Raw genomic sequence first — 19,758 nt, 5'->3', positions numbered from 1 at the left:
AGAGACTAGGCCTCCCTGTCTTGGGCAGTCCAGATTTAAGATCCAATACTGTATTTTTATTTCTTGATATTTTACAATCCCATGCTATCTTAACCCAGCAACATGTGTATTGCTCAGATGAACACAAAGTATGCAAAAAGTGTTTTACCCCAGTATGAAAATTTTCAAATTTGAAATACATATGTTTCTTATGCCAAACGTACCTTTTAGTAAAACAAAAGTCCAAACAAAAAGACCTTGATTTAAGTAGCTAACTAGGATTATCAAAAACACAGTACCTAGTGAATTCCTGAGCATCAAAGGACCTCTGTGTAAAATTTGGTGGAGATCTGACTTAAACTGTGGATCTGTTTTAAGAACACACACACATATACTTATATATATATATATGCTTTTTTGAAGCAACTTGAAAAACGCAGTGCATATATGATCCCCCCAATAAATTTTATCTGACAACGCCAATGCTTATAGTGTTTAGAGGTTGTAATCTATCTGTACATTAATTATGCTTGATGTTAGTTTTAAGTACTCATGCTCACGTGGTCTGTTTTAATTCTTTCAGCAAGTCAAAATATGCCTCCTCAGCCTCCACCTTATATGCCACAGCAAGGACCCTACTACCCTGCACCTCCTCCAGCATATATGCCACCTTCGGGAGGCATCAATGGATTCGTGCCACCTACTCACGTGTTTCCGGATGCCCCACCAGGTATTTATTGATGTTTGAGTACTTTTCAAGTGTCTAGGTTTTGAAACTTGTGCTGTAAATGTTTGGAGTATATTGAGCTCAGGGTTGCCAGATTTAAGTACAGAAAATACGGGACAGGCTTCCAGGAGTGAGGGGAGGGGGGTTGATATTTTTGAGGTTGAGGCAATTACTGGACATGGTATATTTTTAAGGGGTGCTTTCCAACGTAGAACGTCTCTTCATGATAAATCTCAAATATTCAATTGTATTCGTAATAAAAGCATTAAATCTTGCAAAATGTCGCCGATCAAAGTATAAAAATTGTTTTCATTGTTTTTTTGGTTGAATCAAATCTTTTGTATAGTAGTTTTCTTTTAGTCATTAATTTCCCCCTCATTTTTAAAACATTGTATTACTTTTGTACTTTCAAACAACTTGCAGAAGCACACTGATCTGAAACATTATTTTTTAAGATAACCGTTTTATTGGAATTACTGAAAAAAAGTATAAATTTTTGAAAACAGTCAGTCTTTTTCAGGACGCCCTGTAATAACTAAGTATATATAATACACGTACACATGAAAATTATATGTCACTTACAACTTGGGGTAGTGAATCTTTGTTTTGACACCTTTTTTCAGTTCATATTTTTTGGAAACAATCCATAATAGTCGAGGCATATTTTAAAAAAAGAAAAGAAGAGAAAAATGTCTAATCAACCATATCCCCCCCCCCCCCCCCCATAGAATAGATGCAAGTACAGTCAAATTCCGTTTTAACAAAGTCCACCAGCTAGATCATTTAGCTGCAAATTTCGTTATACTGATATCACAAGTATTGACATTGTTCCTATGTAATTTGAGTTGGAATTACCATTCTTTGTTAAAACAAGATTTTTGCTGTAACTGGGTGGCGACAGATCAGGGAGATCAGGGAAAAGTCAGGGAACTTTATCACTCAGGGAAAAATCAGGGAAACATCAGAGAATTTTGAAAAAATAACAAAAATTCAGGGAAAATCGATCAAATGATTGAAAAAAAAAATCCTTGCAAAATGAAGTATTTTCATTCCCTACGAATTTTCCGCCAATTATTTGTTTTAAAAAAGTAAAATTAATGAGATGCCATTATACAATGCCGCATATTTGTGCATCTTTTCCCCTCAAGGTCAAAGTATTCAATCTTAGGATGAGCTTCCTACGATTGCTTCTGTGTCTGTAAAGTTGTTTATTTTACCTTGCTTGAATTTTCCTTCCAAACATTCAAGCTACGTAAAATAAACAACCCTACAGGCAAAGAGGAAGCCGTCATTAATGACTTTGCTCCCTTGCCTTTACTCATTGTCTTGAAGTATTTAGTATACTGTTATCGCGATTTCAAGAAAAAATCTTTGCTTTTTAAATTAATGTTGAAAAAATCTTAAGTTATCACTTGGCGGTTTTAATTTAATTGCTAAAATTGAATTTTGACTGAAAATCAAATTTGTCTTTTTTTTTTGCCATGGTATTATGCGCTGTCACTTCAGATTACACGAAGGGTTTTTTTTTCAGACTTTAAAACTCTTTTATTTTAAAACCATATACATTTTAAAATCAATAATTGTTTTTGAATTTCAATGTTGTTTGTTACTAAAAAGTAATCTAAGGTTTTTTTTTTTTTTTTTTTTTGACAACTGATGAAATAATTTAAAATTGATTTGTGTACATAAGTAAATATGTTTATTATTTTTTAATTGTTAAAATGCTGTATTCATTCATTAAAACCTAAGTTCTTGATTAGAGAATAGCTCAATATGACTGGTTGTTGAAAAATTTCAATTTGTTTTACATAACTATGTCTATTCTGCTGTGTGCAAGTAAAGGGCAATAATTGCACATTTTTCTCTTTTTTTTTTTTTTTTTTTTGCATTTTTGTCATCTATTGTACGTTATCTTTATTGTACATGCTCGCTTATTTGGTTTCCACTGAAAAAGAGGTGCGAAAAAAAACGTCTAAGTCCAACATTTTCCTACTGTTAGTATTGAATCCACCACACATTTCTTCAAATATCTCGAAAACTAATTTCTGAAGATACACACGGCAGTATTATTTATGTAAGTAAAACTACATTTCTTCTATACTATATTTTAGTTATCACTTGTTATTCTTGCAACAACAATTATAATGCCTGAAAATTCAGTTCAAAATTATTTCCATTTAAATGTTTTAGTTTTATTATGATTAGATATTTCTTTAAGAGTTCTTAGAATTGTTATGTTAATTGGTTCCTGGGTTCCTGGAAGTAAAGTATTTGTTTTAGGTTTCCTACAATATTTCTCTGTCTATAATTTAATACACTATTTTTACCAAAAAAAAAAAAAAAAAAACAAGATCATCTTTTCAAAACATATCTTTAATTAATAGCTTAAACCTTTCTAAACACTGCATTTTATTTAATATGCAATGCTTTTCAGGTAGGGCAAAGAATGGAAACCATTATCATTGATAATGTGAATCAGGGAAATTTGGTGAACTTAATCAGGGAAATCAGGGAAAAGTCGGGGAACTTTTTTTTCCTGTGTAACTTTCTTCACTAAAATGGAATTTGCTTGTAATCAACTTCCTTCCTACCTAGCATAAAGTTTATTTAGGACTCATCTAATTTCTTTCAGCTCATAAATAACAACTTTAGAATGTAATTATATACCTAATATATATTAATCTTGATATTGCTTTTCTGTTTATAGCCAACAGTGTGTACACAACAGACATGCCTCCTCCCTATCCGGGCATCTATCCTCCTCCTTATGCTCATCCTCCAGGATCCCAGAATTATCCTCAGGCTGGTCCTACAGGTGTTGTTGGATATCCTGGTAATCCTGCTGCACCAGGATTCGTCGTGGCTAATGGAGCCTCTCCATCTGCTCCCCCTGGGAACCCTCCTCCTTATCAGCAACAAGGTCCTTATCAGCAACAAGGCCCTTACCCACAGCAAGGTCCTTACCCACAACAAGGTCCTTACCCACAACAAGGTCCTTATCCACAACAAGGTGTTTACCAGCAGCCTGGAGCTGCTGCTCAATATAGTGGAGCTACTCAGCAACCTCCTTATAATGGTATGTTGAGGTGGTATTCAGGGCCCATTTTAAAAAAAAAGAAATGTTTAGGTTAACTTGTATAAAAACTGATTTAAAATGTTTGTTTAAAAATATTTTTGAAATAACAGGGGTCACACTCCTATGTTGAGTAGTAATAATTAGAATAATCTACTGAAAATTTATTTTGTCGTTTTCTGCACCAAAAAAGACATTTTTATTGCTATTTTATTAATTTATTTTATTGTAATATTCTGTTATTTTAAAAATGGTATAGCTACCAACTTTTATGCATTAGGCATTTTTGACTGTCCGTAAACTTTAACATGCCAGGCACAATATGTTATGCTTTTCAAAATCCGCTAACATCTGCTTCGTTATTTGTAAAAATGCTATAATTTTTGTCTGCTGTGCAATTCTATTGCTTAGACATTCATAACTTTATCTTGATGCTTAGTTTAAACAATTTTTATTATGTATCTTCGATTAAGGGTTTTCACTTGCAATGATTTTTCATTTATGCCCATTTGAAATGTTCAATCCAACTGCATCTAATTTATTTCAAACTCGCACAAAGGTTTGATTCCATTATATGAAGCCTTTACTTTAATTCTTTTATTTTGCATTAATAAATTTTAAAACTAAAAAATTATTAGTGTTCACTCTAGAGCAGGGCTGTCCAACTGGCGGCCCGCAGGCCGCATGTGGCCCGCCAACTACTTATCAGTGTATTTTTTTTTCGACATATTGTGTTATCAAGAAGCATCCGAGACTACCGAGGGGGTCCTCGAAATTTCCTCTTGATCGCGCTTTCACTCCTTTCATTGCATTGGGAGAAAAAGGTACAGGACATCTACAGGTCAAGATCAAACAGTCCTACCCTGCACGCTGGTGTTTAAACGAAATAATATTGCCCCACATTGGCAGGGGATGACAGAGAGGGAAGAGAACATTTCAGATAAGCAAAACCTGCCTGCAATTGGTTAAAAATAAAGACCCCCCCCCCCCCACACTGCACTGACTATACGGCCTTTGTTGATTTCGAAAAAGAAATAGACCTTCTTCGGCTGGCAACGGCAAACATCGATGATGACATTCCTGCCCTTGTAAAGAATACGGTTTTCCCATTAAAATAGAAAATTAATTTATAATCCTTCTATTTCATTGTTTTCTAATTAATAATTCAACTATTAATTGTTATTGTATAAGAGGTAAGAGGTTATAGTTCAGTTTCTTCAAACTGCGACCCACCAGTTGATCAGTGACCGGAATTCTGGCCCGTGGGCTCTTTGCAGTTGGACAACCTTGCTCTAGAGGAAAAAAGGGCAGGGCGCTGGTTTATGAAAGGGGCACAGTTATCATAAAAAGGGCATTATTCAACGCGGTGCACCCCCTCCTACCGAAGCGCAATGACACACCCACTCAAAATCTACTTAGTCCCCCCTCCCCCCCCCCAAAAGGAGAAATAACAATTTAAAACACTTTGCAAAAATTCAAACAATGTAGTCTGCACCATGAGCCCCCCCCCCCCCCTCTTCGATGGCCACCACTGACTTTAGAATTAAATATAGTGATATTATCCAGAGTCGCTTGTCTTTAGAAAAGGGTTCGCTTGCCTAAGCACATTTTCCCCACCCCCTGAGAAGCATTTAGCTAATGCTGAAATTTGACTTTTGGGGGTTTTTTTCAACATTATTTTGGGTTATAAATTTGACTACTTATTCCGTAAGAGTAAAAACTTTAGGCATTTCAAAATCCTTTGAATTGCAATGTAAAAAGAAGAGTATTTAATTACAGATCCCCCCTTCCTAGATTTAAAAAAAAAAAAAAAACTTCCTAGTAATCTGCATTATACCATGAAATATTTTAGTAGATATCAAGATCATGATGAATTAAAATTAAACTTTAAAAAAAATATTGCATTTCAAGCCAAACATTAAATTAAAATAGTGTGAGCTCATTTGTTCAAATTTATTTATTTAATTTTTTTTTCAAAAAATCAGTGATAACCAATGAGGAAATAATGATTAAAATCCTATTTGAAATAATTAATAGACAAAACTAAAAACAAAAACAATTAATTTTTAGTATTTAAAATGAAAAACAATCTATGCTGATTAAAGTTGCACATCTTAAGATATACATTCCAATTGTTAAAAAAACTGAAATACTTACAAGATGCAATGGATTGAAATCTCAAACACTGGAAGAAATTTTTTGCAATATAAGTATATATATATATATATATATATATATATATATATCGCCCTAAAGATACTGTTATGATTTATTGAAATAAAACATAAAATAAGCTAATCTCGGGTTGCATATGTCGAAACAACTTCTGATTGTCAAATATATTACAATATTTACAAGATGGAATAGGATTGAAATCTCAAAGATGAAAAGCGCATTTCCGTGAAATGAGAGTTCAGTGTTGACATGGTTCCATACATAAAGTACTTTTTAAAAATAAAACACAAAATACGCTTATATAAGTCAGCATGTGTCAAAATCATTTCTGACTGTCAAAAATATTAAAATATTTACAAGATACCAAAGGATTGACATCTCAAGCGCAATGGACGACTTTGTGTGATGCGCCTGTTAAGCATATTGACACATGTTAAGAAAATTGAAAATTGCATTCATGAAATGATTTTTAAAAAAATATGCACAATTCAAGGAATGCCTAAGGAATTCAAGCACTAGATAAGATTTCAAATCTTTTTCAATCACTTAATTATGAACTTTTTTCCTAAGCCCTTTTCAAGTTTTATGATATTACCATCCCTTCTGTTCTATTTTGCAGAAGAAAAAATGCCTGAAACATCACTAATCTTCATATTTCATCTGCTGGCATCTATATTCTTTTGTTCCAACTCTTTAAATTTCTTTTTAGCAGAAGACACGTTCGTTTGCATTCTCACTTTTTTCCCAAGTACCCCTTCTACTTTTCCTGGAACAGACATCCCCTGATCCTACAGCAGAAAATACTATGAAATGTTTACCCTCATTGTTGATTCTCAGAAGACCAAAGATGGGGCTTGAATGATCTCCCTCCCCCTTCACAGATGACCGGACCCCTTTCCAGACACTTTTAAGCCCCCCCCCCCCCTGGGGAAGAAGGAAGAACTTGCTTTTGTACCCAACTGATAAGCCTGTCTGAATTCTGAGAATCTCACTCCCTTTGCCTAGGTGTTTGCTTCTCCTTTTATTAAAGGGGCCATTTTCAGGGTGAAATTCTGGGGACAACGACAATACTTGGATGTTTCTGTGACCGATCACTGGGCAAATGAAATTGCTGGATATCATGGAGTTCGATAAGATCCTTGTGATATCTTTTTAAAAACACAGGAAGCAATTCCTTATTTTTGAAAAGAGCAGGGCGCATTTTGTGCACTAAATGAAAGGCAGGGCGCATTCTGCCGATATGAAAAAGGGCAGAGCGCTGCGCCCTTCAAAAACGGCCTAGTGGGAACACTAAAAACTATGAGTATCATGTTGTCGTTGAGAATCTAAAACTTTAAAGTAGTGTTTATTTTCTGTCAAACAGCTTTGTTTTCAGGGCCAGACATAAAAACTTGTAACTTTTTTATTTTTCTTTCTTTCTGTCTTTCTTTTTTCCCCCTCAAAATTTTAAAACATACAAAAAAAAAAAAAAACCTGCATTTTTTTCTGCTATAAAACTTGACTTTCCCTACGACAGAAGTTTTTTTGGCTACAAAAGTTGTATTTTCCGCTACAATATTGAATCTTCCCTGCTTTAAAACTGCTATAAATCAGCCCGGCTGGGTCTGACTCCTGAATTGAATGCAGTGAGAAGCGTTTCACACACAACTGAGGGGAGCAAAATTATTTTCTGTGTTAAAATATTAGTATGAAATGGCCGATTATACTGTACAGACTATTTCATTTTATATTAACTGATTTTTCATGTTGGGCATATTTCACAGAAAATGTAAATAAAACGCAGATTGTCAAGAAATTATGGGAAACAGTTGTTTTCAGGCTGGTATCACGGACGTGACACAATATTCAATGCATTGGCGTCGTCAGCTGAAATTTATTGGGGGGGACCATTCTGACTCTATCATTTTCAAGTTGCATTAAGAAAAACTAGTGTGTATATATATATATATATATATATATATATATATATATATATATATATATATATATATATATATATATATATAATAATTTTTTCGGAATTCAACAAGTGACGCCCCCTAGTTTTGTGACACTATAATAAAAAGTAATCTGTGCAAAATTTGAACTCGATCGGTTAATAATAACACGTGCCCCTAGGGCGTTAAACTTTAACACTTTTAATAATTTTCCCAAAAATCGAGTTTTTACTCTAGACCCCGCATATCGTTTCTCCTAAAATATTTTTACAGCGAGGTAGCACTAAAATTAATCTTTTTAATTACTTCATATCATCTAAAGATTTTACATTGAATAAGAATGAAATAGTGCTTTAAAAACTTTACCTTAATCATATGCTTTTCTCAATGTATTTCAATCATGTGCAATTTCTTCCGAATCTTGGACGGTCTGTAAACTAAATTGCTTTTGTGACTCAAATTTGGTAAATTGAATGTGAAATTCTTCGATTAATATTGTGCTCCTCTTTCAGTTGTATTATTCACAACTTTCAGTATTTTAACGATACCTCTTCCCTTTAAATAGCTTCCTTCATTTTGCCACGAATCAGGATCAAATAGGAAAATATCTTTTGGTGTTTCTAACTTATCAAACAGTTTTATATTGACTTGTATTTGATTCTATAATGAGGAAGATCTTTACTAAGGAAGTATTCGAAATCATCTACTGTTATTTGGAAATTTTTATACAGTCATCAGACACGTCTTCCTTATCAGCAAGCATTTTTTGGAGTAGTCTTTTCCTATCTTCAAAGTTAATTCCTTCATCCAATACGGACAACAGGGGCGTAGCTAAGGGGGGGGGGGTTTTGGGGACAAAACCCCCCCCCGAAAAGTTAGTCTCAAAAAAAAAAAAAAGAGAAAAAGAAGAGAGAAGAGAAAGAAAAAAAAAGAAAAAAAGGAAAAAATTCCAAGCGATTATATATATATATATATATGTATATATATATTATATATATATATATATATATATATATATATATATATATATATATATATATATATATATATATATATAAGAAGTAACCCCCCCCCCCCCCCCGAAAGTCGGGTCTAGCTACGCCACTGACGGACAAAGCTACTAGTTCATCCCCAAAATACCATAAGTGATTTATGAATTTTCCAATCACTGCTTCTGCTGCATGTTTGTCATCATTTTGTTCGCTGCTAGTTTTTTTAGACACATTATATTATCTAAAGGAGCCTAAATTGGGTTTCTGCGAAAAATCATATCTTCATACAGCATCTATACTGTAAAACAGCATTTATGGGCTTTCTCTTCATTTAAGGTCAATTTAAATTGTTTCCAGTTTATTGCTTTTTTTCTTTTTTTCAGTTACATCTGGATGTAGCTTTTTGTATCCCATTGAATAACAAAAAATCTAAATTTAAATTCATGAAATTTGATTTTACCTCTCGAAGATTTTCTCTTGCTCTCTTAAGGGAGCAAGGGAGGGGGGGTCCAATGTGATCAATTGGGATTATGTCCAGTTGATCAAAAGGTCATTTGGATTTAAATTTACTGCATCTACATAAGCTGTTAATAAATGAACAGCATCTTTGTACCTAATACGGCATTTGTCTAACAGTGATGAAAGGCGAGCCGATATCAATAGTTGCTAAGCCTTTTCTTTTCGTTGTAGTAGAACAGATATAGAAAAAAGTTTCAACAAGTTAGGATATATGCTCATTTCGGTTTCTAAATCTTGTGAATTGCAAGAAGAATTTGATGATAATAAAGGTATATGTACTGAAATAGAAGAAAATTAATTTAAAGTATAAATTTTTACATTATTCCGATCTGAACATTTTTTAAATTTATATTTTAGGTATGGAAAATACAGTATATATTTATGTTAGAGTAATCGAGTATTATTCAAAATTTATGCTTTAAGAACTAAGAATTGCATAAACATTTAAATATATTTATAACTAAAGAACAGCGAATTAAAATACAATTGCCAGTATTATATTTATAGCGCTGAAATCTAGCGACCATATTTACCACACCTATAACATACACAGGAATTTTTTTAAAGCAACACCCCCAAAGCCTGAAGGAGGCAATTTGTTATCGTCAAAGATCATTCATTAATGGCCTAGGCCATTAATTAATGGCCTTTAGAATCCCTTGTGTCTATATTGGTTGAAAGAAATGTTCCCCTGCCGCTTGGTTTGAACCGAGCGGAAAATAGCGGTATGGCTGATCCAAGGCCATTGGTGTATATGAAGCCTCTGTAACATGTAAAATTTTACTTAAAGAAAGTCAGAGAATGTTCAGTCTGGAAGTAGCAACATCTATTCACGTTCAAAATTACTTTAAATATGAAACTTAAGAAAACTTTCACATAAAAATGAGAAAATCCGCAATTTTTTCTTCGAAACTCAAAAAAGGGGGCCCTAGGGGCACGGGTTAATATTCATGGATTGACTTAAAATTTTGCAAGGATCATTTATTTGTATAATGGAACAAATTGAGGGGGTGTCGCGTAAAATATCTACAACTTCAAAAATAAGGACCACCCTAATATATATATATATATATAATGGGTTTACATTTAATACAATATTTTAAACGGGTACATCTTGATTCACATAATTACACAATAAGTAAAAAAAAAATAAAAACCAACAAATACATTTTTTCTAGACTGCACATGGGATACGAATATCCGTGCTATTTTTTTTTTGTGATCAATTTCGTCCAAGATGTTTTTGTGAATGTAGCATAAAGCAACATGATTCAACCGCTTTTGTGTCATAGTCGACCTTAGATACCATTTCAGCTTTCTCAGCGCACTGAAGCTTCTTTCAACTTTACACGACGAAGGGCGGCACACCAAGAGTAGCCGCACCAAATTTTCAACATTTTGAAACAATAGACAATTGAATCAACCGTTCTTAATGAATGAAATCAGCAAAAACGAAATCCAGCTCTATTAAATCAGTCGCTTTATGAAATCAAAGCTGTTCAGAACAAAATGTGACTCATATAAGCCGCGAAAACTGTATAATTAAATTTTTATATTACATAGTGATAAACCCTGCAGCTCTAAGTTCTTGGCACAAGTTGGATTCGAAGGAGTTTAATTTGATGTTTTTTAATTAAAAAAATAAAGTATATAATTCACCGTTATGACATTCACGAACCTACGAAAAACACAACTACAAAAATAAAATAAGACACAAATAATTAAGCTCTCATAATATCATATTTTAATAATGCTACCTTTTAAAGTATTTTCTTAATTTTTTCAGGATTTTTGTAACAAATGCACCAAAATTTTGCTTTTTTGTTGAATCCTCCATACACTCAATGCATATGAAACCAAAAAACAACAAAAACCATGCCCATGTAAATACATTAATTTCTAATTTCTCAAAGTCCTCAGGGAAAGTGCCCCTCCTGATCCTCTTTAAGTGACAGGCCTGCCTTGAGAGGCACACCTCACAGATTGAAAAGTACTGGCCTACACAGAGAACAAACAGCATTTGGTGTATAATTGAATTCTGATCAGCTGACGATGGGGAAGAGATAGAGAAATGAACTGCTTTTTTCTGACACGTGACAATAAGTTTTAAAATGGTTATTTCAATAAAATTTGTTCAGTAAAGCAGGATTATTAATGGATAAATTTCTGTTAAGCTTTAATAACTAAAAGGAATATTATTTATTCCATTAAAATTTATAAAAGTTGAAACATTTCAAAAAAAAAAAAAAACGAGCTGATGTGTGCATCACATGACTTCCTTTTACACCAATTTAATGCTATTTCCCTATTATTGCAATTTTAATGGGATTCTCTCTCTAACTCTTTAAATATCACTAGCAATGGCCACATTGAAAGCAGATTTAAAAAAAAAAAATCGCCAAATTTTTCGCCAAGTTGGCGACAAAACTTGGCAACCAAAAGACTGGCGATATATCGCCAAGTGACCGCCAAATTATAACACCACTTGAGTTTGCATCGAAATTAACAATGATTTCCCCCCAAAAAGGTGCAAAAGACCCCTTTAGAAACACCCGAATGCAACCAAAATAGGAGGTGCACAACTAGACCCCACTACGAGTCTATGTACCAAATTTCAACTTTCTAGGACATACCATTTTTGAGTTATGCGAGATACATACGCACATACACACATACGCACATACATACAGACGTCACGAGAAAAGTCGTTGTAATTACCTCGGTGATGGTCAAAATGGATATTTCGCGTGTCTATACATTCTTAGGCACTTTTCCGCATGTGGTCGAATCGAAAAAAAAACTCAACATTCATTTGGGGGTGAGCAAAATGGAAATTAAGGGCGATTTTTGAGTGAAAATTTTTTCGCGAATACAATACTTCCTTTTTTGTAAAAGGAAGTAAAAAAGAGAGAGAAAGTTGAACGCATTAGCTCCCATAGGACTCATAATGTCAAAATATTGACTATAAAGCATACCTGATTAGCAGGCATTCAGGGGCTACTCGATAAGAGGTCACTGTGAACTTTCATAAACTTTCCTTTCCCAGAAAAAATTTTCTGACGAATCTTCAAATTTCGAGTAGTTTTTTGCGAAATATTGCATTAAAAAGATATTCTCATTTGATGTAGTGATGTGGGTAATTAGGAATTTCATTCGGAAAATCGAGAAGTAACCCCACCTGAATAGTATAAAATCGGGGAACCCCTGCATGTATTACACTCAACAGAATGGTACTTACCTATCACGGTCTTTTGATTTTTTGAAGATGGTTCCGTGGATGTTGATGATGATTCAGTTGTTAAAAATTGCAAAGGTTCATTTAATGTAGAAGGTTTACTACATTTTCCCGTTTCAAGCCACCTCTCCATATTCGTAATCGAATATGTAAAAAAAAGCATTTTTACCAAAATAGGAGCGCTCTTCAGGTCACCTACTCTCAAGGAGACCAAAAGACTACATGAAATTATCTTTATTTTTGTCGGAACGACCTTTTATTTCTGTCTTTTTTTTTTTTTTTTCTGGTCATCTTGCGCTTCTTTTCTCGTTGGTCTATCGGAAGTGACATCACAGTATCCATCGTTATGCTTGCTTACGATTTGCTTTTAAAATTGCTCGTTAATTTTTAGAATCCTCTTCTTTTTTTCTGTAACGTAACGCTTTTTTGGTCAAATTTGAGATGCCGCAAACACATTTGAGAACCGCGCTTCGGTAAGGTAACTTTGAAGCCACGTGTTGAATAATGTCAAACAATGACACGTCTCATTCCCCTTTCTACCCCAAACTTAACCTTTGACCAGCTAAGTGGTCTTCTGAATTTTTGTGCATCCTTTGGCCAGGGTGTTGTTGCCAGCTGCAAAAAACCGCCAAAGAAGTCTGGTGTCTCATTTTGTTTGGGAAACATCGGGGTCGCTATAAATTGAACCGAATCGGCGAAACAAACACTGCAAAACTTGAAACAGAAACCTGGAAGCGCCGAGAAACGAGATAAGAAAGAAAGGGGCAGAAGCTTAGATCCCCGTCTGACGTCTGTTGACTTATTAGCACGAGAGTCGTAAAAAAGGGGGGGGGGGGTGCATATACGCTGGAGACTCGACTATGGATGGTTGACATTGCACTCGGGAGAAGGTATCCCCTTTCTAGCATCCTTCACTAAAGCTAGTGTGCGTAGAGCAGAGCAATAATTTGTCAATGAAGTTCACTTTCCGACTTTCCGTTCACTATACACATCACATATTTTTTTTTTTTTTTTAGTTCATTTTTTTTTTCGATGTTCATTTCGTTTTATTTGATATAAATTAAACATGGTAAATTATATATTATGCAACTGTTTAAAGTCTTCAAAGCAAAAATAATTTCCCCAAAATAATGAATTTCATCTTGACAATTATCGAGGGGGTCCGATTTTCAAATATTGAGGGGGTCCGGTCCTCAAATATTGGGGGGGTCCGGACCCCTTGGACCCCCCCGGCCGCGACGCCCATGATTCAATGTACAATATTTTAAAGTTACGAGTATACACTTTTGGAACACTTTTTTAAAGCATAATAAAAAGTTGTGAATTTTCTCCTGAAACTGGAAAAAAATAAAAGTTTACTTGTTACTCTAATAAAAACATCTTTGTGTGCAATAAGAGCCAAGAAGAAATACTTTGTTTAAAAATGCATTTTCGTAAAAATAATTCAAAAATAGCTTAAACTTAATACAATTAGAAAATAATGAAGTATAAGTGGACAAAGATTCTGTATTATTAGTTAATGAATGCATAAGGCAATATCAAAGAAACACGAACATTTATGAGCATTTTTATTTGAGTTGCTCAGAAGTCATTTCATACTTTAAATTTTTAATTTATTTTTTTGATCAGAAAAATGTATAAGGATAGTTTTTAGGGATGCGCCGATTAGCAAATTGGCCAATTACGGATTAATCAGCAGTGCCAATTAATGATCATAATGATTTATATTTAATACTGCCAATGTCAACAGGATATTTCTTCTCTTATAATTTCAACTTTAGAAGTAGTTAATAGTTTATTTCTGAAAGACAATTTATTTTTCTCTTTTTTCCTAGTTTCCCCAAAATAATTGCAAAATTTCATCCAATTTCTTTCACCAAATTTCTTTTCTTCATATCTGTACCTTAGAGCCAAATGGATGCAAGTCCAAAAATTGCAATTTTCCGTTTATTAGGGCATTGTATACAGAAGCCTATTCCACATCCCCAGCCACGCGAAGGTCTTTCTTGAAAAAAAAATCCTTTTCAATTTTTTACCAGGGTTAAAAGAGCACTCGTCCTATCCTTTGCATACATCAGAAAAAAAAGTTCTTCCTCTCTCCTGTAAAATTATCTTAAAATAACTTACGTCCTTCTGCAGGGCCGAATTTAGCTCCCTAGGCAGATTTGAAATCTGCCTCCCCCTACCCCCTGAAAGAAGCAAAAAATAAAAAACACGCAAAAAAATTTTCCCGAAATTTCAACTGCAAAACTTATGAATGAATGATGACGTTTCACATTCAGGGGCGCCCCGATGGGAGGTCACAGAGATCCCCCAAAAAATTCCTTATTCGGCTAATTTTTCTGATGATTTGGATAATTTGGAGATAATATTGCGATATATTATTTTTATTCTTTTAAAGTTTTTAAATTGTTTTTTAATGATACCCAACGTTTTTTCTCATTAGATTCGTCTCATTTCCACTTTCGAAAACTGCCCATTTGAAAAAAAATATATCACGTGAAAAAAAATTTTGAAGGCTCTTTTTTGTTCTTTGATTTTTAATTTAGCATGTTTTCTTTATTTAAAATCATTCAGCCCTTTTTTCTTGTCACTCATTTTCATTTGCCTCTGAGACTTAATGCTAATAGAAAACAATTTTTTATAATTTAATAATGAAAAAAAAGAAATAAACGTCAATTACTCAAGAAACCAGTTCTGAATAAACTTTAGTACAGCACTAAAAATCTTAGTCAAAGTGCAATCTTGTGGCGACTTCTGGTCAAACGCAACAACATGTTTTGAAATCCACACCTGCTTTTCTATGAACAAATGACCTGTTGAAGATTTTACATCTGTATGCAAAACAATATTGCATGTCCTTGATTAAAAATAATTTAAGATACTGTTCAATAAATATCACACTCCCCCTCCCCCTCTTTGTCACTAAGTGTCCCACTTCACCTTATCCCCCTCTCCTTGTCACATGTACTTGTTGTATTACATTAACACATTGTCGTAAAAGATGCTTTCATTTCGACAAAAATGTATGATAAACACTTCTTGTTAGTCCCTCGCCATCAAACTGTTTTATTTTCATGAACCCTTCTTTCCTTCTCAAAGCGTGACATCATTTGTGGGAAACCCCCTGAAAGAATATGTGATGAACTTCTTAATTAATCTCGGGGAATCAGGGTAGTTATGGGAACAGAACCATCATTATTCTTTTACATTTTTAACGAGCCACTGATATGATGCCTTTCATCTGCTTTAAGCACCTGTCAGTGTTTCTTTTCGAAATTTTTGTTGGAACAGCTATTTCTACCAATGATCCTGAATATATAATTAAATTTAGAAGATAATTCCTTGTGTGATCTTTTGTGTTTAATAGAGTCTAAATCTGGAGTTCCTCCTGTGTATGATTTCTATCAGGACCCATACAGACAAGAGGTGGTATACGCCCAGCAGCATATGAATGGATATGCCCAAAATGCGGTGAGTGTCTGTCCTGTGTTTTTTCTTTCTTTTCTTTTAAAAATGCTTCGGAGCCTTGAAAATTTTTAAACGATGCTCAGAATGCAATTTTTTTTTTGTTTCTCATGCATCGGAAATTGCACTGTGAAACTGTAGAACCACGCCGTCATTTCAGATTTTTCGAAGGGTGTATAGAACAGACCGACCAGTGAATGAACATATTTTTAGTGGAAAAATAAGGTTTCAAAACATTTTTCTTAAATGAATTGATAGTAATAACTGCCGTCTACCCATCTCCAGACAGAAAAGAACTAGAAAATGTTGTGTTTGTTAACTATAGAAAGTCTCACAATTTTTTTCATTTTAATCATTTAATGCATTTTTACTGTCGTGTAGCAGATATAATTTTTAACGATACTATGAATTTTTGAAAATGAAAGTGATCTTAAGTGTTTGTTCACTGGTCAATCTACCCTACCAGTATACCCAATATATATTACATCGAAGAATAGCAAAAACCATGCCCACATATTTATGAATACATAAATTTCTCAAGTCCAGGTGGATTTGGGACATTGTCCCCTTCTGTGACCTCCCCCCTAAATGACGGGCCTATGTATTGAATGCATTAGAAACAGATTTTCTCTCTTTTAAATTTTGTGAAATGTTTTGCAATTAAAACTAGTAAGATAGTATAAGTTGAAAATTTTAATTTCAAAGTATGATTAAGTTTTAAAAAGTTACCTGAAAACTAGGATAGTATAAAACAAAAATATTAGCTTTCAGAGTTTTTTTTAACAAGAAAAAGACTGCAAACTATGAATTTATCGTATGCCAAGTTTATCATATTTAAGATCAAGTTGCTTTAATGCAACCCAGTTATATCTGTGGTAAAAAAAGTATCTCTTGCCCCAGACTGCTAGAAAAGTTTCCAAAATTCTTTGTTTCTTGTTTCTGCAATGTAGTTGACCCTCCTCTCCCTTTTTCCCCCTCTCCTTCCAAAATAGGAACCATTTATTGCATCTAATTTCGAAATACTCCAGGTATTGTTACAGTTACAACCAGATTCCATTTTAGTTACTGACCATATATAATATGTACTTATAACAGAACAGAAACAATACAGTGGCTTTAACCAGGGGTCTCCAACCTCTTTTACTCTTGGGCCACATTTTAAATTTTGGAAGGGGAAGAGGTTCTACAATCCAACAATGTTTCAGTTCAGATGGTTTAGTTAGCACTAGATTTTTTTTATATATTAAGAATTCAGTGGTAGTTTTTTAAATTTTCTGAGCTTAGTTTTCTTTAAAATACTTAAAAGGGAAGATACTGTTAAATCCAGTTACAATGAAGTTCCAGGGACCGAAACTCTCTTTCATCAAAACGGGAATTCAAGCAAAATTGTTACTAAAATGGGACTGAACATTTATTTCGTTGAAACGGATATTTCGTTATATTGGTAGCAGCTGTAATGAAATTTTGTTCTATTATCCAATTGCAAAAACGTCTTTTGATTCCGTTTGTAATTTTACTGTGAACGGGACAAAATCTGTTAATGGGTCGTAGGTAGGAGACCCCTGTTTTAAAAACTGAATTTAATTTTTTAAAGTGAAGTAAATAATGTCATATCTATTTGGAAACTGTTAATATTAAAGCATTTCAATACTTTTGCAGGGACCTCCACCTCCTTATTCCGAAGCCAACAAGAAAGATCAGTGAAAAAAGATTGCTTCACTTGTTTTGTTTGATGTTCAATCTACAAGCAAATACAATAAAGTTTTATTTCTTCCTCTTTTTAAATAGCTTGAATGTAAACGATATCTACACGTTGCTTATGCTACAGTTCTTTGAAACTCTATTGTGACATAAATATTTTATTTTTTTCCTCAGTCTTCAAATATTTTTGCACCAAACTATTTTATCAGTATTCAAATTATGCAAGTGTTAAAATTCTCAATATGTGCAATGTGTATCTATCATGTAGCATTCCATGTGTGTATAAATAATTGTTAATAAAATACTTAGATTTATATCCTTATTAAAAGATGTTTATTTTTTTTTAAATATCTCTTAGCATGTGAGTTATGTCAAGAAAATGCAAGAATTCTATTGAGAAGAAACTTGTCCTCAGGGCGTAAATACAAAAATCTGATGAAAATGTCTGTATAGTGAGCGCTCTGTTATTGAATCTGCTACTTTAATAAATTAAATCCTCTGAAACAGAACAAGAACCCAGCTTTAACATTAAAAAAACTGCTAGATATTTGAATCAAACATGCCGCTCAAATGAATCATGTGTGCAGAGGCGTAGGCAGAAGGGCCCCTCCCTAGAAAAAAACCTCCCATGCTCTTTCCAAATATCACCAAGGATAAGTTTAAATTGCAATTTTAGAACTTTAATTTCAAAAAATTTCCAGGATGTGAACAACATAACCACTTTTTCTGCCCTTATCTGATCATATGCAGCGTAAAATGTTTTTGTAGGTGGGAAAGATACTGAAAACCACCATCTTTTTGTGCTTATGCTTGCCCCTCCCCAGCGGGAATTTTGGCTACGCCCATGCAAGTGTATATCACGGACCATTTCCCACAACACATGTGGTGAATCAGTGCTGTATTTTTTTTTTTTTGCCTTCCTTTTAATAAAATGGTTGTTCTGGGTTTTTTTTAAAATTATAAATAGTAAAAACACTTTAGAGTTTTCGCAAGAAAAGTCAATCGAAAGTAGTGTGTTCAGAGAGACATGGTGTCGACAGGACTTCGGCATTGTAGGCTTAGTCACCAGTAGCGTTAACACTAGAGCAAGGAGGTGCAGATTCTGATGACTACAGGTAGTTTTATGACATTGAAAAAGAGAGTATAAATTAACTTTGTATTTTTAGCAATCAGCATCAGATACATTTTTTGAAGCACATAAGTTAAAATTTAAATTTTGTAATTGCTTTTGCATGCTGTTTTATCATAAAATTCTTTCAATAAACAAAGAATAAATATTTTGAAGTGAACGGCGTACTTCTTATGATACTTTATCTTGTTTGACTAAAATTAAATGAAGTTATCCTTGAAATACACTGCCAGCTCGGTCATTTCAGCCGAGAACTGCAGTTCCGTGCTTATTAGCACTCATCAGCCCGGCATAGGAAGTGACTGAGCTGGAGTTGGAAAACCTCTCTAGGAAGCCAAGAGTGCCAAACAAACTGGTAGCTAGTATAGAATTAGCACTGATCAGACGAGTGACTGAAGCAATGATTCAGTTCAACTCGGAAGATTGCAGGCGAGGCATGGTATTTTTTCAGTAAGAACTGAAAATACCTTCATTATCAGGTTTTCCACCTCCAGCTCAGTCACTTCCTATGCCGGGCTGATGAGTGCTAATAAGTACGAAACTGCAGTCCTCGGCCTGAATGACTGAGCTGGCGGTGTATTTCATGTATTTCTGCCTTAACCCTGGCTATAGGGCGGTAGCTTACTAAAAAGTTATCTTTGTTTGTAGAGTTCCACATAAAATTTTTGCTTCATTGAATTAAACATGATTATCAATTGTCATTATATTAAACATGAATTATAAATGATTGTCTTCGCATATTTTATTAAACATTTGCAAAATTCAAAAATTGTTCTAAAAATATCTTTTTCCTGAAAGCATTTTAATAGATTATTCCTCACAG

The 19,758-nt window shown here is 33.7% G+C and overlaps 1 protein-coding gene across 1 annotated transcript in view; it reads left to right on the top strand.

Moving 5' to 3' along the window:
- The window catches only part of LOC129228303 (WW domain-binding protein 2-like), a 63,954-nt gene extending 45,820 nt beyond the window's left edge, over nt 1-18,134 (top strand). Inside the window, exons 6-9 of the mRNA XM_054862978.1 lie at nt 563-709; nt 3,414-3,782; nt 16,008-16,111; nt 17,765-18,134. Of these exons, the coding sequence (XP_054718953.1) occupies nt 563-709; nt 3,414-3,782; nt 16,008-16,111; nt 17,765-17,809 (665 nt within the window). The 3' untranslated portion in view covers nt 17,810-18,134. The remainder of the gene's footprint in view (nt 1-562; nt 710-3,413; nt 3,783-16,007; nt 16,112-17,764) is intronic.
- The last annotated feature ends 1,624 nt before the right edge of the window (nt 18,135-19,758 follow it).

This window comes from Uloborus diversus, chromosome 8, assembly GCF_026930045.1.
Source record: "Uloborus diversus isolate 005 chromosome 8, Udiv.v.3.1, whole genome shotgun sequence".
Taxonomy (NCBI): Eukaryota; Metazoa; Arthropoda; class Arachnida; order Araneae; family Uloboridae; genus Uloborus; species Uloborus diversus.
Note: the sequence above shows the minus strand (reverse complement) of the source record. Positions and strands in the feature narration are given on the sequence as shown.